The sequence below is a fragment of the Thunnus thynnus genome, chromosome 18 (assembly GCF_963924715.1).
Source record: "Thunnus thynnus chromosome 18, fThuThy2.1, whole genome shotgun sequence".
Taxonomy (NCBI): Eukaryota; Metazoa; Chordata; class Actinopteri; order Scombriformes; family Scombridae; genus Thunnus; species Thunnus thynnus.
In genome coordinates, this window is record NC_089534.1 from 1,146,897 (window position 1) to 1,171,811 (window position 24,915).

General features: G+C 40.2%; 1 protein-coding gene and 1 long non-coding RNA gene across 2 annotated transcripts; one reads left to right on the forward strand and one right to left on the reverse strand.

Moving 5' to 3' along the window:
• Window positions 1-736: 736 nt before the first annotated feature.
• On the forward strand, window positions 737-23,664 carry mboat2b (membrane bound O-acyltransferase domain containing 2b). Its single transcript, XM_067572673.1, has 13 exons — window positions 737-1,484; window positions 13,191-13,336; window positions 14,992-15,069; window positions 16,220-16,315; window positions 16,659-16,714; window positions 16,982-17,036; window positions 18,299-18,482; window positions 18,569-18,761; window positions 18,913-19,016; window positions 19,111-19,175; window positions 19,755-19,887; window positions 20,310-20,461; window positions 21,359-23,664. The coding sequence occupies exons 1-13, from the start codon at window positions 1,395-1,397 to the stop codon at window positions 21,528-21,530; spliced, it is 1,524 nt and encodes a 507-aa protein (XP_067428774.1). The 5' UTR covers window positions 737-1,394; the 3' UTR covers window positions 21,531-23,664.
• On the reverse strand, window positions 11,238-16,213 carry LOC137169464 (uncharacterized). The gene is made up of 3 exons (XR_010924461.1): window positions 15,028-16,213; window positions 13,127-13,324; window positions 11,238-11,416 (listed from the first exon to the last, which is right to left on the reverse strand). It is a non-coding gene; the product is annotated as an uncharacterized lncRNA (long non-coding RNA).
• Window positions 23,665-24,915: the final 1,251 nt, after the last annotated feature.

The window sequence follows — 24,915 nt, forward strand, 5'->3', positions numbered from 1 at the left end:
AGAAGTCCTATATGTAAAATCCTCCTGCAGTAAAAGTACATAAGTATTATGAGCTTGATGTAGTTAAAGTATTGCAGTAAAAGTACATAAGTATTATGAGCTTGATGTAGTTAAAGTATTGCAGTAAAAGTACATAAGTATTATGAGCTTGATGTAGTTAAAGTATTGCAGTAAAAGTACATAAGTATTATGAGCTTGATGTAGTTAAAGTATTGCAGTAAAAGTAGTGGTTTGGTCCCTCTGACTGATATATTATTATATATGACATCATTAGATTATTAATAGTGAAGCATCAGTGTTAGAGCAGCATGTTACTGTTGTAGCTGCTGGAGGTGGAGCTAGTTTACACTACTTTATATACAGTTAGCTAGTTTAGTCCAGTGGTTCCCAACCTAGGGGTCGGGCCCCTCCAAAGGGTCAGCAGATAAATCTGAGGGGTGGTGAGATGATTAATGGGAGAGGAAAGAAGAAAAAACAAAGTTCTGATACACAAATCTGTTTTCAGTTTTTGGACTTTTTCTCTAATCTTTGATTTTTGCTGAAATATTGGATCATTTGAACATTTATTGAAATGAAAGCATGTGAGAAGTTTAGAGGGAAAAATCACTATTTGGTGGAGCTGTTAACAACTCATAGACATGTGAAATGTGACCCCGACTACACACTGCTTTTTGTAAGATGTTCAACTTTATTGTCATTGCACACAGAAAGCATCTAGTCAGAGTGAAAACAGTTAAATAGAAATAAAATATATACAAAGAAATGTATGTCTGGAAAAAGGTCAAATATGTACAGTTAAATATAAAAATAGAAATGAGGATAAAATGTAGAGGAGGAGGAAGATAGACATGATGGAGGAGGAAGCAGGAGAGAAGGGAGGAAAACTAAGTGGAGGAGGAATCATCACAGATCATCACAGTATGAAGAGGAAGAGAGCAGAGAAAGGGAAAAAGAAGGGATTAAAGTTAAAGATAAAGAGGGATTAGAGAAGAGAAAGAAGAAAGAGGTGGATGAGGAAGAGGAGAGGACAGAAGATGGCCAAGTAGTGAAGATGGAGAGGAAGGAAAAAAAGTGAAGAACAAATAGGAGGAAGAAGAGGGAGAAAGAAAGAGGAGAACAAATATTGAGGAGGAGAGGGATAGAAAGAAGAAGAGGAAGATGGGGGAGGAGGAGAGTGGCTAAAAGAATAAAAGGAGAGAAGACCGAAAGAGGAGGAGGGGGCAGCAGAGGGAGGAGGAGGAAGAGGAGGAGGAGGAGGAGGAGGAGGAGGAAGGAGCATCAGGAGGACACAGACAGACAGACAGACTGCCGGCGGATCACGGAGCCTCCGCCGCCGCCTCTGAGCCGCTGCAGCCGGACACAGAAGCAGCAGACACGGCCGCAGACACGGAGCCATGGCCGCTGAAGAGAGCCGATCCGCGGCCTGCACCGGCTCCAGCCTCCTGCAGCCGGTCAGCGAGATCACCAACCTGCCTCTGGATCAGGTAAGACCCACCGGGACACCGGAGGGGCCGAGCCCCGGAACCCCCCGGAACCCCGCCGCGGCCGCTCCGGAGCTCCGGAGCTCCGGGGCGGAGACCGGCTGCAGATAAACGGCGTTAAACCGACACGAGTGCAACAAAAAGCGGCCGTGTGACGAACACACCGGGCGGATCAGACCGCTGAATGAACGTCGGGTTTGTTCAAAATGGATGGAGGCCTCCGGTCTGCAGACACACATGAAGCAGATCCGGTCGGTGGAGCGTCGGTTGTTTGATGGGATGCAGCGTGAGTGACAGTCTGGAGCTCAACTGTTTGTTCACATGTGATGATGAAACATGAAATCATGCAGTCTTCATGTTTCACAGCATCCTTTATGTTTCCTCTGAGCTTCCGGATCAGCTGGTGTCTGTCTGCAAACCCTGCAAGTAAAAGTATATAATAATACTCTCCACAAATATAAGTACTGCATTCAAATATAACTTAAAGTACAAACGCAGCATCAGCAAAATTCACTAAAAGTTAAAGTACTCATAAAGCAGAATGTTTTATATTTACTGAATATAAACTACCGACAACTTCCAGTAGAATCACATCATTAAAAGCTGCAACTAACAATTATTTATATTATTGATTAATGATGATTATTTTCTTGATGAATCATTTAATTGAAGAACTGTAGAGCTGATGAAGACGTCTTCAATGAGGGGCTGCGACAAATGATCATTTTTTATTGATCGATTAATCTGTTATTAATCTGTTTGGACAATAAAACATCAGAAGAAGGTGAAAAGTATCCGTCACATCATCCTGGAGTCCAACGTGACGTCTTCAGGTGTCGTATTTTATCCAACAAACCCCGAAATAGTAAAATTTACAGTCATGTAAGATTCTCACATTTGTTTCTCTTAAATCAGCAAAATTTTTTGTCATTTTCCTTTAAAAACGCAGCTGTTGACTCACATCACACTCATATTATCATCTTTACATCGGCTTCCATCAGGTTTAAGGTTCTTGTTTGTAGAGTCGTAGCAGCTCTGACCTCCTGATGCTTCCTCACGTCAGCAGCAGACCACTGAGGTCTTCTGACCAGTGAACCAGATGTGTAACATCTGTCGTCTCTGTTGACGCCTTTTAAAAAGCAGCTGAAGACTCATTTATTCAAACCGTCCTTCGTCTCCCCTCCTAGTGTCCAGTGTTTGTATTTTGTATGTTTTTCTGTTGTTGTTTATGTTTTATTGTTTGTTTCTTATGTTCTACTATTTCATGATCTTATTTCTATAATAATTCTGCTCCTGCTCTGTGAAAGCTGATATATTAAATCAACTTTACTTACTAAAAAAATTAGAAAAACGATGATTCAATTATCAAAATAGTTTCTGATTTATAAGTTCCTGTTGATTGACTAATTGATTAATTAACTAATAGTTCCAGCTCTACTTCATAAACTCAGTTTACTGTCAAATATGATGAAGAAAAACAGCAAATCATCACATCTGAGAAGCTGCAACCAGAGAACGATTGATCCGTTATGAAATCCTGCTACTCGGACATGAACTTCCTCTTTTTTTATGTGCATCACATAATCAGAATAATCTGTTCATGTCGAGACAAAGAAGCATAAAGTACCGACTCTACACTGAAGACTTTAAACATCTGGAAATGAAATTGTTTACATGTCAGCATCATGAAGTATCTCACTCTCACTCTTTCACGTGAAACTCAGAGTTAACAGAACCATGAAGGCTGTTCAGCAGGATGTAACACAGAGAGAGTTGAACTTGTAACTGATAAAACTAATTACAGGAAGACTGTTGAGAATACAAAACAACATCAGGAAGGTTTAAAGTGATGAAAAAAACGACTGGACTCAGGTGTGTTGGATTAACAGGTCAGCAGACAGCAGGCTTGTTCTGAGAGTGAAGCTGCTGCTGTCGCCTGAAGTGATAATTAAAGCATCATAGAAAATGCTAAATGTCGTAGCACGAATAGAGAAATAGTCATAAAGTCACTGAACTGACTCTAACAAGTTTCATCCAAATGTAGAAAAAAAAATTAGGCAAATTTCCAGGAAATCATTAGTAGAAAATGTCCTGAATGTTTGTTTCCTTCCGTTGCTGCTGTTGTTGTGTGAATATCAGCAGATAAACAGCAGGTGGCGCTAATTCTCCAGTCGGTGCCTTTTAAAGCAGAACACGAGTGGACGACTGAGACACATCACTGTTCACACAAACCCCCCAGGAGCAGCGCCGGGCTGTGAGGCCAATCTGATATAGCGGCCAAACCGCGTAATTACAACGTCACATGACACTACTGGGCCCAAAAAGACTTTTTCCCATAAACTTATATTGTGAAAGAGACGTCTGTAAATCAGCTGATAATTTTTTCTGACTATCACAACCTCCAAAATGACTCGTCTCACTACCAGGATTTGATCCGTTCGGTCCAAAAGTCTAAAAGAGCTGCACGATTGAATTGTTTTATCCCCGTTCATGTTAGCCAGAGGGCTAAACCAGAAGTAGCCACTACTGCGCTCGCTCTATGAGCCCAATGAACCCGGAAGATCCCGGTAATTTTATACGCAGAAGTCGAACTTTTTTGGCTTCATCATGGATGTATAAAGAGAACCTGATACAGGAACAGCACCAGGCTTTGAAGTAAATTTGACATAGTGGCCAAACCGTGTAATTACAACGTCACATGACACTGTTGGGCCCAAAAAGACTTTTTTCCCGTAGACTTGCATTGTGAAAGAGACGTCCGTAAATCTGAGCGAAATGACTCGTCTCACTACCAGAATTTGATCCGTTCGTTTGATCCGTGAATTGTTTTATCCCCATTCAAGTTAGCCGGAGGGCTAAACCAGAAGTAGCCGACTCGGCCAGCGAAAGCCACTAGTGCGCTCGCTCTATGGGCCGCACAATGCGGAGGATCCGGTTACTTTCATACCCGGAAGTCGATTTTTTTTTTTTTTTTGCGTCATGTGCCACTGAGCAACTTTCATAGGAATGAACGGGGCCCCGCCTCCGACGCCGTATCCAGTTCTCTTTATACATCCATGTGTTCACACCGGTGTCTATCAGGCGTCTCCAGCTGATCAGATGTGTTCCTACATCACGTCCACCAGACGGTCAACGAGCCCCACAAACAGTTATTACGTCAGTCTGATATGTTTCAGGAACTAATGTTCATGTTCAGACTGATCCAGCTTGTTGATGTCGGCAGGACAAAGTCATTTGGCGTTGACGTGCTGTCACCATAACAACCACCACGTCCTGCACTGACTGACGTGTTTTCCTGTTACGTTCTTGTCGGCGACGCATCAGTACACAAAGGAGAAGTGGTCACATGTGTCTCAGACCTCCTCAGGAAGCGGTTTGACTGATCAGATCATGATGTGTCTCGGTGGTCGTTTACACACACGAGATGTGAGGAAGGTTACAGTCTCCTCATCATCGCTCCACACAGATCTGATGTTTTTTAAGTTACATGATTCATGTTCGTCATCATTAAGGCCGTATTCAGACCAAATCAGGCGGTGCGGCGTTCAGCTGCAGGGTTGAGCGGAGGTGTGTGTGGGGGGGGGTGTGGGCGTGTTTATTTGTGCTCTAGAACGTTACCACTGTGAAACAATCAGAAAATAACATTTTATTGATCCGATTCACCGGCTTTCTCGTTACCAGCGCTCCCTCTCTTCATTCACTCTCTAGCTCGCTCGACCACAGCTGCGCTCTCTCGCTCTATTTCTCTCGTCTTTTTTCAAAACGAGTCGAGAAGCCGACAGCAAAGTCTGACTTTATTTTTAACTTCATCATATGAAGATAAATGTCCTCCGCTCATCCCAGTAGCGTCTTTGTGCTCCGTCACGGCAGAGTTTACTACTCTGATCGGTCTGATCTCCAGCTGTGATCGGCCACCGCAGCCTTCAGCCGCAGTGACGTCAGGTCCGGTGCGGCGCCGCAGCGGCCAAAACAGCTGCAGCCGAAACGCACTACCCCCATTCAAATGAATGGGAGGACTGGCGTCGGCCTCATTCACTCAGTCTTCCACTCTGCTTTATTCTGCCAAACTGAACATGTGATTAAAAACAAACCTGTAAACGTGACGTCAACATGGAGTTTTATTATTAACAAAGAAAAGTTTCTGTTTACATTCAGAGTTTCTCACCATCAGCGTTTGATGAAGCTTTTCCTTCCTCATGAAACATCTACGCGCTGGTAGTATTTTAGTATTGTTTACATCCGTGTTTGTCTCTCGGTGCCTGTAGATCTTTGACATAGTGTGAAACCATCAACAGGAACATGTATCACATCACCTGATCAGGAGAAAACTGCTGCATAGAGCTGCCGGAGTCACAGCTGAACACTGAACTGAGCGTTTCAGTCTGAACCTGATGAGAAGCAGCTGCAGATAAAAACAGGAAACATGAAGCAGTTTGTGTCTCGTCGCCATGTAAACAAACCTCCAGCAGCTCCTGAGCGGATCGATATCAATCACATGTTTTACCGTAATTATAAACGTCGTCACATTTCAGTATCCAGATGTTCTGACTTCAGCCTCGGTAGTCTTAATATCCAGTAAGAAGACTGTAAACAGCTGAAACTCTTCATCACCATCATCACCATCAGCTGTTCTGTCAGCTGTGTAACAGGTAGACGTCCTGCGCTGTGATTGGCTGTCAGCCAGGCCGACCTCCTGGATCAGATGACATCATCACATCGTTTACTCCACAACTGCAGAGCGAGTCGATCACAAGAGCAGAGGCTTACTGGGTTTACTGGTGTTTACTGGGTTTACGTGTGTTTACTGGTGTTTACTGGTGTGTTTACTGGGTTTACGTGTGTTTACTGGTGTTTACTGGTGTGTTTACTGGTGTTAACTGGGTTTACTGGTGTGTTTATTGGTGTTAGCTGGGTTTACTGGTGTTAACTGGTGTGTTTACTGGTGTTAACTGGTGTGTTTACTGGTGTTAACTGGGTTTTCTGGTGTTTACTGGTGTGTTTATTGGTGTTAGCTGGGTTTACTGGTGTTAACTGGTGTGTTTACTGGTGTTAACTGGGTTTACTAGTGTTAACTGGTGTGTTTACTGGTGTTAACGGGGTTTACTGGTGTTTACTGGTGTGTTTACTGGTGTTAACTGGGTTTACTAGTGTTTACTGGTGTGTTTACTGGTGTTAACTGGGTTTACTGGTGTTTACTGGTGTGTTTACTGGTGTTAACTGGTGTGTTTACTGGTGTTAACTGGGTTTACTAGTGTTAACTGGTGTGTTTACTGGTGTTTACTGGTGTGTTTACTGGTGTTAACTGGGTTTACTGGTGTTTACTGGTGTGTTTACTGGTGTTAACGGGGTTTACTGGTGTTTACTGGTGTGTTTACTGGTGTTAACTGGGTTTACTAGTGTTTACTGGTGTGTTTACTGGTGTTAAGTGGGTTTACTAGTGTTTACTGGTGTTAACTGGGTTTACTAGTGTTTACTGGTGTTAAGTGGGTTTACTAGTGTTTACTGGTGTTAACTGGTGTGTTTACTGGTGTTAACTGGATTTACTAGTGTTTACTGGTGTTTACTGGTGTGTTTACTGGTGTTAACTGGGTTTACTGGTGTTTACTGGTGTGTTTACTGGTGTTTACTGGTGTGTTTACTGGTGTTAACTGGTGTGTTTACTGGTGTTAAGTGGGTTTACTAGTGTTTACTGGTGTTAACTGGGTTTACTAGTGTTTACTGGTGTTAAGTGGGTTTACTAGTGTTTACTGGTGTTAACTGGGTTTACTAGTGTTTACTGGTGTTAAGTGGGTTTACTAGTGTTTACTGGTGTTAACTGGTGTGTTTACTGGTGTTAACTGGATTTACTAGTGTTTACTGGTGTTTACTGGTGTGTTTACTGGTGTTAACTGGGTTTACTGGTGTTTACTGGTGTGTTTACTGGTGTTTACTGGTGTGTTTACTGGTGTTAACTGGTGTGTTTACTGGTGTTAAGTGGGTTTACTAGTGTTTACTGGTGTTAACTGGGTTTACTAGTGTTTACTGGTGTTAAGTGGGTTTACTAGTGTTTACTGGTGTTAACTGGTGTGTTTACTGGTGTTAACTGGATTTACTAGTGTTTACTGGTGTTTACTGGTGTGTTTACTGGTGTTAACTGGGTTTACTGGGTTTACTAGTGTTTACAGGTGTTTACTGGGTTTACTGGTGACAGCAGACTCTGCTGGTGGTTTCACTATCTGTGAGTCTTGTAATCATTCAGTTTGTTTAGATGATTTGATTCCAAAAGATAAACAACTAAAACTAAAACATCAGTCGAGTAATCGATGAGTCAACATCCAGGAAATAAACTGATAACAGGTTTGATCATCTATTAATCAATTAAATCATTTATTAAAAATGTCGGTTCTGTAATGTGAGGATTCGCTGTTTGTCAGTCGGACAAAACAAGACGTTAAAAGACGTCGACATCATGAAAATAACCATCAGGCTGCTGATTAACATGTTGGATTAACGCGTCGCCTCAGTGAGACGCAGTTCAGCCTCTGACCAGCAGAGAGAGTCAGAGAGCAGATAGAGTTCATGTTGTAGAGATGTGAGCTGTATTTTATATGTTAAAGGTTTTTAGCTGCATCACGTATGGACTTTACAGTTATTATGAGTAATATTCACAGATTCTGGATTTATAATGAGGCAGAAGGAGGAGATGTCATTTTAACCAACCTTAAAACAACCTGCAGAGGATCTTTAAGACGTTAAGTGAACTTATAATTGTATCTTTCTCAACATTTTAATTTCCACAGAAACATGTAAAACTTTTCAGTTCACTGTGATCAAAAATCCATTTAGTGTTTCTCTCATTAATGATCTTTTTTACTGTGATGATGAGACTCCTGACAGGTTAGTTCAGGTCAATAAGTGACACTTTGGTCATATTTTGGACTCATCGTTCACCGATCAGCTCAGCTCTTAATTAACTAATTAACTCTGACGTCTCGTCTGTTACTTAACGATGAGCGTCGATGCTTCAGGGAGCAGACGGAGGAAACGGCAGCAGAGTGTCTGACTGTAAACGCTCAGTTTACAGGACGTCCATTATTAATGAGAAACACATCAACAAGCGTCGCCTGTTTCACTTTACAGCCGGATCAGATGTTACAACACAGCAAACAGTCCTCTGAGGCTCAGCTGCAACACAACAAACAGCCTGCAACACGACAAACAGCCTGCAACACAACAAACAGCCTGCAACACAACAAACAGCCTGCAACACAACAAACAGTCTGCAACACAACAAACAGCCTGCAACACAACAAACAGCCTGCAACACGACAAACAGTCTGCAACACGACAAACAGCCTGCAACACGACAAACAATCTGCAACACGACAAACAGTCTGCAACACGACAAACAGCCTGCAACACGACAAACAGCCTGCAACACAACAAACAGCCTGCAACACGACAAACAGTCTGCAACACGACAAACAGCCTGCAACACGACAAACAGTCTGCAACACGACAAACAGCCTGCAACACGACAAACAGCCTGCAACACAACAAACAGTTTGCAACACAACAAACAGCCTGCAACACGACAAACAGTCTGCAACACGACAAACAGCCTGCAACACGACAAACAGCCTGCAACACAACAAACAGTTTGCAACACAACAAACAGCCTGCAACACAACAAACAGTCTGAAACACGACAAACATCTATTATCAATGAATTGTTGAGTAAAATGTCATAAAATCTGTTAATTAGATTAAATTTTAGTATATAAACAGTTAATAAATGTTTTATAAATCCATAATGTAGCTATGAGCACATATACGATATAAGTTTTTGTTTTTGTTTTTCCCAAAATATATTAATTCATTATTATTTTTTCCACTTAATAAAAGAAACAGAAGAAAAAAAGAGAATTTAGAGGATAAAACTGTTCAGCTCAACACAGACGAAGAAAAGAAAAACACTGAACATCCGTCACACATCGAATCATCACAATATCACAGAAACAACAGCTGGACGTCAGTGTGTCTGATGGTTCATATAAAATCTCCAGTTACAATAACAAACACATTCATCCATTAACATCCATCAGCAGACTGAGACTGTAGCAGCCCGACAGGAAGTCACTTATTAATATAGTCACATATGAGCAAAACCAGGAGGAGAAACACTGGATCAGACTCAATGTTTCATGCAGGTTCACCAGTATTTCATAAGTTAGGACAGAAACACAGATGATGTTTAAGACTGTCAGGATTTATCATATCTTTATGTTTAGAGAGACGATCAGCTGATAAACACTCTGTAGTATTTGAGTTGTACTTCTCTCACTAAATTACAGATTGTTTTTTCTGTCTCAGCTCTTTAGAACCAACATCAGAATAACCAGATTTAAGTCTTTATTCATGTTCAGTATTTATAACTCCTCATATGAAGACATATTTAATATCATCACAGCTGTGTTTAAATATATTGTCATTTATTATGTTTATACAGCAGCAAATAGATGAATAAACTCTTATATCTGCTGCGTTATAGTGAGTTATAAACCAGTTATTAACTCTTTATAGACTGATTATTAATGATTAATAGGGGGACTTTAGTAAAGATAATTTAATATCTTTAATTTAAGATCAAAGTGATTATTCAGTCTAAAAACTCATTTTACAGTGATATAAAACTGAAAAAACTTTAAATGAGTCACAAGACCTACAAATCTTGAATTTACATGTGTTTTCTATCTTTTATTGTTTTTGAGATATTAGAGTGTGAGTTTTAAAGTCTTTTCTTGCTCCTCCTGTGATTTTATAATGAGTGTGTATTGCAGAATGTTTCACAGCACTGAGGGAGTGACATCACCAGGAGCAGTTGGAGAGGAGGATTTTCGAGTACGCTTCTTGTGAAATCTCCTCATAAATCCCATGACTTTGGCCAAATCTAACATTAAAAATCATATTTTAGTAGGAAATTTCGTGGTGAATCCATTGATACAGGTTTGAAAGTGGTCACACTTATAGTTTAGGCATCAGAAGCCTCAGTTTGACACAAAGTTCATGCCTCCCCATTGTTTTACATTGTAAGGTGTGATGTCGCACTGCAACTTTCAGGGCTTATAAAATCCAAACTGTTTGAGTTATTACAAAGTTTTTAACAACTTTTTTTCAGCATAGTGTCATAAGTCATCTATTAAAGTTTGAAGCCGATACCATTAACGCCGTCGGAGGAGGTAGAGTTTGTTCGGGGTCCAAAATTGGGGCAAAGTCTTATTTTGAAAGGCTAATTGCGGACTTCCTGTTGGATTTAGGTCAGGGGTGTCAGTGTATGATTTGTAGGTCTTGATGAGACGAATAATTGAGTTTTGGTTTGATCTCTCTATGACATTCCTACGGGCCGTGGTGGCCATTTTAGTTACATAGGTGGCGCTAGAGAGCACATTTTGGCACTTTGGGGGTTAATTTTTACATTTTATGAAATTTTTCACCAGACCTGATGTGCGTGCCAAATTTGGTGAGTTTTTTAGCATGTTTAGGGGGTCAAATTTAGGGTTTAAGTGGCGTAATAATAAAGAAAGAATGAAAGAAACAAACACACGAAAAACAATAGGGTCCTCACCCTTAGGCAGAGGACCCTATTGTTTTACAGTAGTCCTCTGCCTTTTGGGCTCGGTCCCTAATAAATAAAATCTATTAGCAATCAGCTGTTAATCATCAAATATCCACCTGTCATGGTGTCAAATAATAAAACAGAGAACAGAAGTGGGAAAACATGATTAATGGAGTTTAATAAGAAGAAACACTGTGTGGTAATAAACTGCTATGAGGACGTTGATTTAACGAGGATCCTTCTGTTCTGGTCTCAGCGAAGCAGCAGAGTGAGTCTTCATCACAGCGAAGGTCGTCTTCTCTTCGCTGTTAATCTGCTGCTGTGAACTCAGTGACCTCTGCTGCAGGAAATGAAAACAGGTCACTGGACTCACCGATAAGAAGAATAATTACTGTGGTGCTTCTTCATCATCACTGCAGCTGAGTTAATAAAACAGCTCTGTGATGAGGAGAGCTGCAACAATTAGTTAATTAATCAATTAGTCAGTGTTGGAAAGTAACTGAGTACATTTAGTCAACTACTATATTTAAGTACAGTTTTAAGGTACTACTGGTGCTACTTTCTACATTTCAGAGGGAAATATAACAAGCTTTTAAAATACAACACATTGTTAAAGATGAAACCAGTGGTTTCCGACCTTTTTGTCTTTTGACGTCTTACAAAAAGCAGTGTGTAGTCGGGGTCACATTTCACATGTCTATGAGTTGTTAACAGCTCCACCAAATAGTGATTTTTCCCTCTAAACTTCGCACATGCTTTCATTTCAATAAATGTTCAAATGATCCAATATTTCAGCAAAAATCAAAGATTAGAGAAAAAGTCCAAAAACGTCTTTGACTCTGGGAAATGAGAACAGACATTTTCACTATTTTCTGACATTTTGTAGACGAACTGATTAACGGATTAGTCAAGAAAATAATCTGCAGATTCAGCAGTGAGACAATAGTACTTGATTCAAATGTCTGCTACCAAAAAACAGTATTGTGGACACATTTTAATACCAAATTAATCAAGTTAATACTTAGTATAACTTATTGCCTTCATGCCGTCTCGTCTTCATTTGATCTTGGACTGCGATATGTCGATATACTTAAAAATTTGGCAAACCTTGTGTTTACTTTGTAATCCCTTAAATGTATTTTCTAGCTCATAAAAACTCGCTGCCTTCTACGAGAGGAGGCACAATATTTCATGTGATATTCAATCGAGAGCATAAATTCACTGACTCATAATCAAACTGTTATTAGGTTTCTTTTTTCTCCATGACACCTCCCGGCCTCCATATATTTACATTAGCCAGTCGTATTGCTAAGCTAGCAGGAGCTACATACCAGGACTTTACCAAAGAACGTTGACATGCCTCCTTTACTTGTTCCCCAACAGATTTTTGTTAAATATTACAACCTTTACAATCAGCTGTGAGTTCTCAACGTTCTGCTAGTTACAACCAAAAACAAGATGATTTCTTCATCATATATAAATTATTTTGTTTTCTTTTTCATCTGAAACCAAACAAGTAACATCCCTCACAGCGAAGAAAAGCTTTATTTAAAATAAAGTCCTGCATCTTCCAAAAATAGTGTCCTAAGTCCTCTTTCAATTAGAGATATTTTAGCGGGAAAGTTAGCCGTTAGCACGTTGAGATGATGACGATGATGGTAAACTGTTGGTATGTCAATGTTGAAAACAAGATTTAAAATAATTCAGTCAACTTTCAACATTTAAACTATGACTGCTGTAAAAATGTTGTTTCCAGGTAGATTTTCAGCCGTATGTAGTAGATATATCGAGAGTTTGGTTTGTTATCTGGTCAAACTGCAGCTCATGAACAAGTTTAAAAAGCAGATTTTCAGGTTCTTTTCCTCTCCGTCACCTCTGGACTCTGGATATTTTTTACCAGGGACACTTTTGTCTGAAGTCATCTGTCTAACGGACGGCAGGTCGGAGCTCTCTGACTATAAATATCTTCTGAAGCTCTAATTTTAGCCGGCAGAGACGTCAGAGACCAAAACAGCAGGGAGGTGATGAAGAAGCTCAGACTGAGACTCACCTGGACTCTTAAACATGATCTCAGCTGCTTGCATTAATCTCCAGGTGTGTGTCTCTGTGTGCAGGTGAACTTTGTGGTCTGTCAGCTCTGTGCTCTGCTGTCGGCCTTCTGGTTTCGTCTCTTCCTCCATCCCAGTAAAACCAGTCCCTTCATCAGACACGTGGTGGCGACTCTGCTGGGACTCTACTTCGCTCTCTTCTGCTTCGGATGGTAAGATGTGATTAACGAGGCAGAAACCAGCATCAGTACAGTTAGAAAACACTTTTTATTGCCTGATATTCATTTTTTTTAGCTTAAATATTTTTTTATAAGGAATCTTAAATGACGTTTTTTTGTTTTGTGGCATTTTACAGTGTAAAACAAACATGTCGCCGCCCTCTGGTGGACAAACTCTGTAATGACCTCAAACATTTTTACTGTAATTTATCATAAATACAGATCAGATACAGGTTTTAGATTTATCATGAGGCTTTAGAAATAATACTTTGATTAAACGGATGAATTTCATATTAATATTAATTATTTCATGTTAACCGATCAGAGATATATGACACTATTATTATATATGACAATATTTATAATAGAAATATTTGTTTTGTCTCTCTCTTATTATATACATTCTTATAGGGTCTTAATTTAAATCGCTTGTTTCTTTTATGTCTTTTTCTACTTTTTATGTGTATTGTTTTATTTTCAAGCTGTTTTGTGTTTTTGTGTTCTTTAATTTACTTATCTTTGCATATGTTCAAAATATAAATAAACTGTGAAAAAATATATATATAAATACAGCTCATGATTTTTAAATACTTTAATGAGAAAAGTAAAATGATTGTGTAAAATATCAACATGTTGATACATCCGTGTCTGTGTGGAAACAGGAAGCAGATTCACCATCATGTAAACAAACAGAACGTGACATCAGAACTTGATTATCGGTTAATCTGCAGAATATTTAGAGTCACCGTCTTTAAAATGTCAGAAAATGGTGAAAATGACCCGTATGACCTCTAAAGGCTCCAGCTGACGTCTTGTTTTGTGTGAACAACGGTTCAAAATCTAAAAGTTTTCATTTCACTGTCCAGAAAAACTTCAAATTCTCACATCTGAGAAGCTGCAACCAGCAAACATTTGGAATTTTTGCTTAAAAAAAATGAAAAGAACAATTATTATTATTATCAAAACAGTTGCTGACTAATTTTCTTTTGATCAACTAATCGATTAATTGACTAATTGTTGCAGCTCATTAAATATATTGATGGCTGGAGGTATTATTCACATGCAAACAGGTGGCATTTCTGATAATATATAATAAAACATGTGGCTGCATGACGCAAAAACACTCTTTGGTTAAAAGGTTTAATCCTGTTTGTTAAAATACTACAGAGATCAGCTGTTTTAAGAGATTACTGAACATTTTAAACTATATGTTTGTCTTTTTTTTAAGAATTTCAGTAGGAACCAAAGAGCAAGAATAAAATGAAAATATATATAAAATAACCCCAAATTTATACTTTAAAATCCACTCCAGACTAAATATTATAAACAGTTATTATTGAAACCAGCAGAAATGAAGCTAATTTATATTAAATGTTGTGTCGGGTGTTTGGACCCTGATGTTCCTGTAGTTTACTAATGAAACTATATATCTGTGAGCTGTTTTTTTTAAAGATTTACGTCTTGAAATGTCTTCAGGAAGTAATGAGTTTGACACAGAGAGAGAAGTCAGAGTATCAAGATTCACTGACAATAACAAAAATATAGAATAAGACCAGACTTGTATTATAGAAAGTAATAATAATAAAAGAATTGTGTCTGTTCTTCTTTGTGCTTGGAGGTGAATCTCTTTGCTTCCTGTGTTTTTGCAGGTACGCGCTTCACTTCCTGGTTCAGAGTGGACTCACCTACGGCATCATGATCCTGACCGGAGTCGAACACATGCACAAGTAAGTAGGATCACTGGTTCATGTGTTTCCGTGAGACAGATCAGATAAAACCAGTCTGACCAGAAGGATCCGATGTGCTCAGACGGATCCACTGCAACATTAAAACTCCCAGAGGAAGAAGAAGAAGAAGAAGAAGTCATTAATCAGTCCAGAGATAACGAGAAGCCTCTGACTGCAGACACGTCCATTAAAGACAAAACAGACAGCTGATGGCAGCTTTTTATTACCTCTGATGAAGATGAGGAGGAGGAGGAGGAAGAGGAGGAGGAGGAGGAGGAGTTCTGTTCTTTAAGGTTTGACATGAATGAATAGAAACACTAATAAACACAGTGATGCAGCTGATCACCAGAGCTGAAGGTGAAGCAACGATACCGCATGGGGTCATATGATACAAATCCTTATAGGAACAACAAGGCTACAATAACCATAAATAAAAACAAATAAATAATAAATAAATGCACAAACATACAAATAAATAAAATGAAACAAAATACCTTTACATTTGCAGAGGTCAATAGAACAGCAGCTCATCTGATGAGCTTTAACAGGCTCTTTGTTCCTGTCGTCATATCGGTTCAAACAGGCCGAGATGTTGGTGTTGTTTTTGTTTGTTTGTTTGTTTGTTTTGTTTGGACACAGAACCGACGGTGTCTGGGACAAAACAGCACAATCAGTAGAAGGAAAAAGCAGAGCTACAGTTGATGATGCTGAGAGACGACACTCAGACATCAGTCTGGCTCAGTGACATCTCAGAGATTGTGTGTTGTCGTGGAGATATCGAAGCGTCTCGTGTTCTCTGCTGGTCTGTGTGAGCGATGCTGATACCGAGGCAGTGATGTAACTGCAGACCTGCAGCTCCTCTGCCTTCATTAATCAGAGGTCACACAGATCAGACTGTCTGCAGAATAAATAATAAATGGAGACGTTAGTGAGCAAGGCAGCAACACCGCCGGTTCATCTCCCTCTGAGGCCTCTTCACAATAAAAGCCCTCCCGTGTTCCTCCAGCGGAGGTCTTTTAATGTGAAGCAGCAGCAGCAGCAACAGTGGACACTAGCAGCACTTTTCTTTTTATTGTTATCATGAAACCAATCATGACTCATTATTGTCACCTGCTAACAGGTGAATGATCAGCTGACCTGTGTGTTTCAGATACTGCCTGCTGGTGGCGCTCAGCTACCTGAGTCTGTGTCAGATCACTCGAGTCTACGTCTTCGACTACGGCATGTACTCCGCCGACTTCACCGGGTGAGACTGCAGCAATGTTATTATCACGTTATTAATACGTTATTATCACGTTATTAATACGTTATTTACATGTTACTAACATTATTAACACGTTATCAACACGTTAACATGCTATTAACACTTTATTTACACATTATTAACACTAACACATTATTAACACATTATAAACACTGTCTACATATTAACATGTTATCGACATGTTATTTACATGTTATTAAAACATTATTAACACGTTTCAACACATTATCATATACATTATAATGTGCTGATAAAATATTATCATATCATACATATAATAATGTTTATGTTTGATCTGTTTCCTGCTCCTCTGCTCTCTCTTCAGACCCATGATGGTGATCACACAGAAGATCACCAGCCTGGCGTTTGAAATCCACGACGGTAAGAAAACTCTGAAACAATCAGATAATCCAACTCATTTAGGGAAAAAGTGACACCTACTCGAACAGAACATTAAACTGCCAAATGAGTGAAATCCAAGAAGAAGATGTTAGCCTAGCTTAGCACAAAGATTAGAAGCAGCTCCAGATTAACTCTACTGTCAAATAAACCAGCTGACTGCAGCATGGATTACAGGTTAGCTTATTGGCTAAAAACATTTTATAGTATTTTAGCAGTTTTTATTCAGTTTGTCTTTTTTCTGGACAGGAATGGCACGAAAAGAGGAACATCTGACACCAGGACAGAAGATTTTGGCGATAAGGTTTGTTTTACTGTGTGGCTAAGACTCATGGGAAATGTAGTTCAGGAATGCTAACTAAGGTTAGAGCTAGTTTAAAAGGGGCTTGTAGACTTACTATACATACAGGTAGCAGGTAACAGTCAGTTTGCCTCAATCAACTGAAAGGAATCTTGGGAAATGTAGGCACCCTGTAGCTGCTACTTGTGGCCGTAGAGGCTGCTGCTCAGCAGAAATTACAGAAATAGTTTTTGTGTAAACAAACTGCTTTAAGTCTCACAATTTAAAGGGTCACTCCCACCGAAAATAATAAATCTGAGCTTGAGGTTGAAGACAGCAGATGTCCAACTCCTGGAGTTTAAATCATAGACAGTATATAAACATGGACGTAGTTACCGTAACGACACCGGTTGGTTTCTGAAGAGCGGTTTTGAAGCTCAAAGCGAGCCGCTCCGGCCGTCGCCATCTTTGCAGTGCGTGACGCTGCCTAACTCCCAGCCAATCAAAAATGGGCAAAGAGGTGGGCCGAATGGCTGAAACAAGCCACCTAGTGGCTGGCGGACCTGTCACTCAAAGCAGCCATGTCCTTCATTATGCAGAACTTTACGGCTTAATAAAATTTATACGGATGAGTTATAAAAAAAGAGAGACCAAAACCGTTGTTTATACCAGGCTGTAAACATGTTTATTTCTGCTGTAAAGTTGGGTATTTTAACATGGAGGTCTATGGGGATTGACTCGCTTTTGGAGCCTCAAGTGGCCGTTCAAGGAACTGCAGTTTTTGGCTTCATCTTACAGCCCCGGAGGTTGCCGCTTGGTTCAAACACGTGGCTGTCTACCTTGGTTAGGGTTAGGATGCATTATGGGAAATGTAGGATCCAGTGTTTTAGAGTTTAAGTCATAAAAGGGTCTAAAAGTCAGGACACGTCCACCTCTGCTGCACAGATTTACACCATTCCTTTTATATTCTGCATTTTGTGAGACCAAACACTTTGTTACTGGAGTATCACTTTAATGTTTCATTATTTGTGTAATTTTTAAAACTAGTGGATTAGCTGCTCAAATAAACCTTTAATTAAGTGTGTAAACTAATTAATCATCACAAGCATCGTTTTCACCTTCAATTCGGTTTGTTAACTCCTGAAGTTAAAGATTCCAGCTCACTCCACCTGAATATGAAAGGTTTAGGGTTTATATGATCACAGTTTGGACTTGTTTCTAGTATAAAGCAGAAGTTCATACTGGTACCAGTCCTCCCAGTAAACTGCTCCAGTGTCTGTGTGCAGGAGGATGCCCAGTCTGCTCGAGTACTTCAGCTACAACTGTAACTTCATGGGGATCCTGGCCGGACCCACCTGCTCCTACAACGACTACATCGCCTTCATCGAGGGAGATCCCCGTCGCCATAGAGACCAGGAGGCCGACAGGAAGGTCAACGGCAAGCTGAGGCAGAGCGAACCCTCGCCGAACGTAGGTCACATGACCAGGACTAACCGGTTAGAAATGATCAAACACGGCGACTCATCGTGTCGTATCTCTTATTGTTGTGTCCTCAGATGGAGGTGGTGCGTAAAGTGGCCACCTCCTTCTTCTGCCTGCTGGTCTTTCTGTCGGTGTGTAAGGTTTTCCCCGTGGAGCGAAACATCGACGATGACTTCATCGCCAACACGCCGTTCTACGCTCAGGCGGTCTACCTGTACCTGTCCATGCTGACCACCAGACCCAAGTATTACTTCGTCTGGACGCTTGGTGGGTGTCTGCATCCTCCATTTGTTTTCATTTTGTTTTTCTTGTGTAAAACCATGTTGTAACACTGTTTTAAAAGGTACTATTCAAATTCAAGTTTATTATTATTGTTTTATTTCACCACATGTCCTCCTCTGTACTTCTCTGACTCCAGCTGACGCCATCAACAACGCCGCCGGCTTCGGCTTCAACGGCTACGACAGCGACGGCTCTCCTCGCTGGGACCTCATCTCCAACCTGAGGATCCTCAACATCGAGGTCAGGACCACCACCACAAACCGTTAACTGGTGTTATCGATGCTTCGCAGCTCTGCAGGCTGTCAGATCATCAAACTTCTCTGTTTTCTTTCAGTTTGCCACCAGCTTCAAGGTTTTCCTCGACAACTGGAACATTCAGACGGCACACTGGCTCAAAAGGTCTGAAGACTTCTGCTTTTACTGTCTAACTTTACTGTCTCAGTGATCAGAGATGACGATGAAAGTAAAGAAAATATTCAACATTAACGCTGCAGGTTTACAGAGACAGAGCTGGTTTAGTTACTTGTCTGTTTAATGAGTAAAATAAATATGAGTAAATATAAACTACCAACAAACCAACACATCCAGTTTTATTACCAATAACCCAAATAAGTTGAACTTTTTCACACTGAGTATTACTAGGTCAGATTTTGGAGATGACTATTAAGGTAGATTCGTATTTGATTGACTGCTCGTGAACATGTGATTATGTACACTGCAGACTGCTGTCACCTGCTGGTTACCTGTAACAGATCACCTGCACAGGTGGAGGATTTGCTCAGGTTACAGTTTATAGAACCAAATTCATCACAGATTATCTGATATTTACCTGCACACTCACACCACAAGATTACACAATAATGAAGCGCCACACATTATCAGACTCTGTGATTTTTGTTCAGGATCAGTTGAACCGTTTTTGAAACAGAAATATAAGCTTTGTGTTTGTGTGTGTGACCTCTGACCTCTGGTTGACAGGGTGTGTTATGAGCGGTGCCCTTACCACCCGACAGCAGCCACTTTCATCCTGTCGGCCATGTGGCACGGAGCCTATCCAGGATACTACCTCACCTTCCTCACTGGCATCGTCATCACACTGGCTGCTAGAGCGGTGAGCTAGCTGCTAACTGTTAGCTGTTAGCTTATGAACCTGATAACTGTTAGCTGTTAGCTGATAAACATGCTGACTAACTGTTAGCTGTTAGCTTTTTATCCTGATAACTAACTGTTAGTTGATTAACCTGCTGACAAACTGTTAGCTGTTAGCTTATCAACTTGATAACTTTTAACTTTTAGCTGACAAGAGCATCAATCAACTGTGTCCCTCTTGGATTACTTACTGCAGTGCTACATGCTAACACATTAGCATAACAGTCTAATAATTGATTGTTGGCTCTGTGCTAACACCGTAGCATGCTCCATGCTAACAGTTAACGCATGCTTACTGCTAACACAGTGGGTTTCATGCTAACGTCTTCAGGAATGTAAACGTTTAAATGTTATACGGATGTAAATGTGAATAAACTCTTTTAGGTCAGACACAACGTTCGGCCGCACTTCCTGCAGTCGCCGTCCCACAAACAGGTCTATGATGTCATCACGTGGGCGGCAACTCAGATCGCCATCTGCTACACTGTGGTGCCTTTCGTCCTGCTGTCCGTCGGTCCGTCACTTAAGTTTTACAGGTCAGTACAATAGAGACAGACGAGGAGATAAATGTCTGTAATCACATTTTAACTAGCAGAATTAAGTCAGTCTCACCAGTTGATGTTAAACCACAGTGAATGTTTGATATTTCTGTTTTTATGCCTTGTTTGTTCATACAGTGGTAATTATGATCTTCTGATTGTGAAAAAGTTCAGTACTGGTTAACGCTGTGCCCTAATCAGTCAGGTTTAACTTGGGTTTAACTTTGTGCTAGTCAGGTTTAACTTTGTCTGTCAGGATTAAGTCCGGTTTAACTTTGTGCTGGATAAGGGCTAATTCAGGTTTAACTTATTTTCAGGTTTAACTGCACTTTAACATTGCTTCAGTCAGGTTTAACCTAGATTTATCCTTGTATTAGTCTGGTGTGTTAACTCAGGATGACTTTGTGTCAGTCAGGTTTGACTTTGCGCTACTCAGGTTTAATTCCAGTATAAGTTTGTCTGTCAGGATGAACTCTTTCACTTTGTGTTGGATAAGGGTCAATTCAGGTTAACTCAGTCAGGTTTATCCTTGTATCAGTTAGATTTAGCTTTGTGTCCATTGAGTTCAACTCAACGGACAAAAACTCAACGGACAAACTTAACTGCTGCTTTTCAAATCAACACCCTAGAGGTAATAATCACCAAAGAATTGGAGGTAAAACAATACATTAATGTCTGGAATGCAAACAAACATGGCGGAACCCTAATTCAGTGCTGTTTAGGTCATTTTACCAACACATCACCAACTATAACGTTGGGTAAATATTCATTCAGTGTGTCAAAATTACACTTTGACTCTTCATTTAGAGGTATTTGATAGTGAGAAGGATTGGCAGTTGTAAACTTTTCCTCACCGCTAACATCTCTCCTCATCGGCACCTCTTTTCTCTGCAGGTCCTGGTACTTCAGCCTCCATGTCGGCTGTGTTCTGCTGGCTGTGGCGTTGCCGGTCAAACCGAGACATCTCCGCCTCAAAGACCAGCAGAAGAACCTTCTCCAACACCCAGTCCAGCGCCATCTGGAGGCTACAGACAGCAAATGCAGCCAAAAGGAGAAAACCACATGAGGTGGAGGACAGAGGACAGACTCTTTCGACATTGTTTTACCATCAACTTGTATAGAAAGAAAAGGAGGTGAACCATATCAAAGAGACCTTCCTCCTGTCTGCGGTGTGCGATCGCCATGACACCAAGTTAAATTATTATCTGGATTCATGGGACAATGAATGGATGGTGTCTTACCTGATGAAGTGTTTTCTCACTAAACTGATTCTTTGCGAGGAGGTGCGACTGCCAGGACGGCATTTTGACTCTGAAAACCAACACAAGTGAACATATCTGGGTGATAACGTCTGACGGCTCGGTGAAGATGGCTGATATATAAATACATATATACTGTAACTTTATATGGATGAAGCAGCTGTATGTGGAACAATACAAACTGCCCTGAGCTGCCGTGTTCACCTGTGTAGTGTTAAACTGACTTGATTTTTCTTTCTGGTCAGAAAGCTGCTGACTGCTGCCTGTCCATGTGCAGAAATGAATGACTGAAGGGATGAATTGGGGGAATCGACCGAATGGATGAATAAACGAGTGCATGAAAGCAGAGTAAAGAAAAGTGCAGTCTATGAAATGACAGAATGATGAGGTGGAAGTGTGAGGTGAATGAGCAGGCCAGTGAGTTAGTGCATTAAAAAAAACTAAGGAGTTAATGAATGAAACAAAGAAGCAGAAGAAGATTAATGATGTTTTCTCCTCCACATTCCTCCCAGACTGTCTAATTTCACGGACTGACAGTCATCGTGTTATATTTAAGTATTGGCTATGAAACCACACCACCACAGTATTCATATTCTGGGAAAGTGCCAATGATAACTCCACTCAGTCGCCTTAGTTGTTTTTTTTTTTGTTTTTTTTTACAAGAAAAAGAACGTTGTGAGGGCGTTGTGTTTACATTTGTAGATGTCAGTCTTTGTCCTGTTGTTATTTATGTGATTTATGTAATTCCAACAGATGTGTGGTTTTGATGTAAGATGTGTGAAGATTCATCTTGAAGAAAGGGAAAATATTTAGCAAGACTTTAGGAAATTAACTCAAACTCTTAAATTCAAATTCCATTATGTGAACTAAAAAACTGCTCAGATCAACAGCAGGAAGTCAACCTGACATTTTCACCTGTGTCTCATTGCATGGTTACATAGCTTGGTTCAGGTTTAGTTTAGAAGCTAAACGAGACAAACAAAACTGTTTAGGTCAGGTTAGCTAACAGAGCAGTTAAGCAGCAAAAACAGTTGATACAGCGATTGGTTCAGTTTAGCAGCTTTACTGTTTGGGTTAGCTAACAGCTCAGTGAGAAAGCTAAATCCGTTTGGTTGAGTTTATCTAATTGGGCAGTTTAGCAGGTAGAATAGTTTGTGTCAGGTTAGCTGGCAGTTTATTGTTGAAGGTAAAACAGTTGGCTTAGGTTAGCTAAGGGTTCCGCTTAGATAATAAACCTTGGTTTAGGGTTCGCTAACAACTCAGAGTAGAAGATAAACTAGTTGGTTCAAGTTAGCAAATGGTTCAGTTTAGCTAAAAGAGATACAGGTTAGCTAACAGCTCAGTGCAGAACCCAGTCGATTCACATTGGTTCAATTCAGCAGCAAACAGTTTTATTTGGCTAAATTCTCTTTAGCAACTGAAAATAAAAATCTGCACCATCTTTCTTTAGTAATGTCTTTAAACATGACACTTTATGCCATACTAGAACCAACATTGCATGGTTATGTCGGGTTATGTAGCCTAAGTTCAGTTCAACTCTACTTTTGTCTCTTTCTGACGTCCTGATTCGTCCCACACATCTTGAAGGAAATTAGTGTGGGGGAAAAAAGGACATAAAACTGTTGGGATCCAGTATTACTTTCCACCAAAAGCTACTTCATGTTCGTAGTCGTGTCTCCTTCACTAAACAAGAAAAACACATCTTCCTGTGTGAAATTCCATATTTGTATTTTTAACATTGTGTTTGTTTCTTGAAATTTCATGAGACCTGGTTAGGATGTGACAGTGCTGATAATTACAGAGGTTGATTGTTTGAGATGACACACAACATTTAATGTTCTCGCACTGAACCAGCCACATATGTGTAGGTTTGATATGGACAATGTATTTGTTTTTTTTGTAAATTATGTGATTAAACCTTGATTTGTTTTTGACACTCGACATCACGTGTGTGTTTTTCTGTGGCTGTTGATGCTTCGACAGGGCTGCTGCCTCTGTGGTCACCAGAGCTAAAACATGGGTATGGGAGGGGTTATGATGGTCTGACAGCTCAGGAAGGGGACACGTGGTTCAGCCCAAACTGTTTTTAGATGATGGGTTGGGACTGCTGGCCCTGACTGAGGTCATGGTCAGACGGTGGAAGGAACACTCTGAACACTCCCCAGGGAAGGATTTAGTGATTAGGGGCTGCAGGCAAACTCTGTCTCGCTTTATTTTCACCCTTCCTCTTACTGGGAATGTTGGTATTAGCAGTGGTAGAAGAAATACTCCTTTTTCTTAAGTAAAACTATTAAAAAACACTAATTTAGTTATTTTTACTTAAAGTGAAGAGTGAAAGAGAGGTTTTATCAGCACAATGTACTTATATTTACTCAAGTTGTGTTCAAGGTGGAGCGTTGTGTTCTTATATAGTGATGGATAGTTTAATCAATAATGATTTTAATTGTTATATTTTGTGAGTAAAAGTCGCATGTTTGGCTTCCTGTTGATATAATATAGAGTTGGGATGAAGCTTTGGACTTTTACTTTGGTGTGGTGGTGAGCAGTAGAACAGGAAGATATGGCCTGATAAGCTGCCAGCTCTTTGCACTTTGAGCCGTAATAATCTAATGAATTCCTGAGGAGTTCCTCCTCTGACACTTCGGTCCTCCGTTAATAAATAATTATATTTAACCCTCAGACAGAGAGATAAACCACATACAGATCAGAATCATTTTCATGATTGGTGGTTAAAGAACTGCTGCTTCACTAAACTTTTGTACAGGAAACATCCAAGACTGTGGATGATTCCTAAACGTTGTTTCAGCCATGCAGCTGTAGGTCGGTCGGTCTGTCAATCCACTACTTTGGTCTATATGTATTGTCATTGTGAGTGTGCTAGCTGAAGTTAGCATTTAGCTCTGCTGTGCAGCCTCACAGAGCCACTAGTGGCTGCAGACTCTGTATCTGTGCGTTAGTGATACAGCCAGAGGAGGTTAGCCTATTAGCTTCGACTGCAGAGCTAATGCTAAAGCTGTAATAAAGATGACTGTTAACATGTTGTATTTTGTTGATTTAATCTACATTTACAAAAATGTACAAACCAGTTTGGGAGTTACGCATAGAGCTGAAATGATCAGTTGACTAATTGATTAGTTGATTGACAGAAAAAATGAGTGGCAACTACTTTTTTTATAATTCATTAATCGTTAG

What these genes read in the sequence shown, in the direction of transcription:
- mboat2b (XM_067572673.1), top strand. Translation starts at nt 1,395, where the DNA reads ATGGCCGCTGAAGAGAGCCGATCCGCGGCCTGCACCGGCTCCAGCCTC. An exon ending in TACTCCGCCGACTTCACCGG is followed by an intron (nt 16,316 to 16,658) that starts GTGAGACTGCAG and finishes CTCTCTCTTCAG; the next exon opens with ACCCATGATGGTGATCACAC. An exon ending in CAGAAGATTTTGGCGATAAG is followed by an intron (nt 17,037 to 18,298) that starts GTTTGTTTTACT and finishes GTCTGTGTGCAG; the next exon opens with GAGGATGCCCAGTCTGCTCG.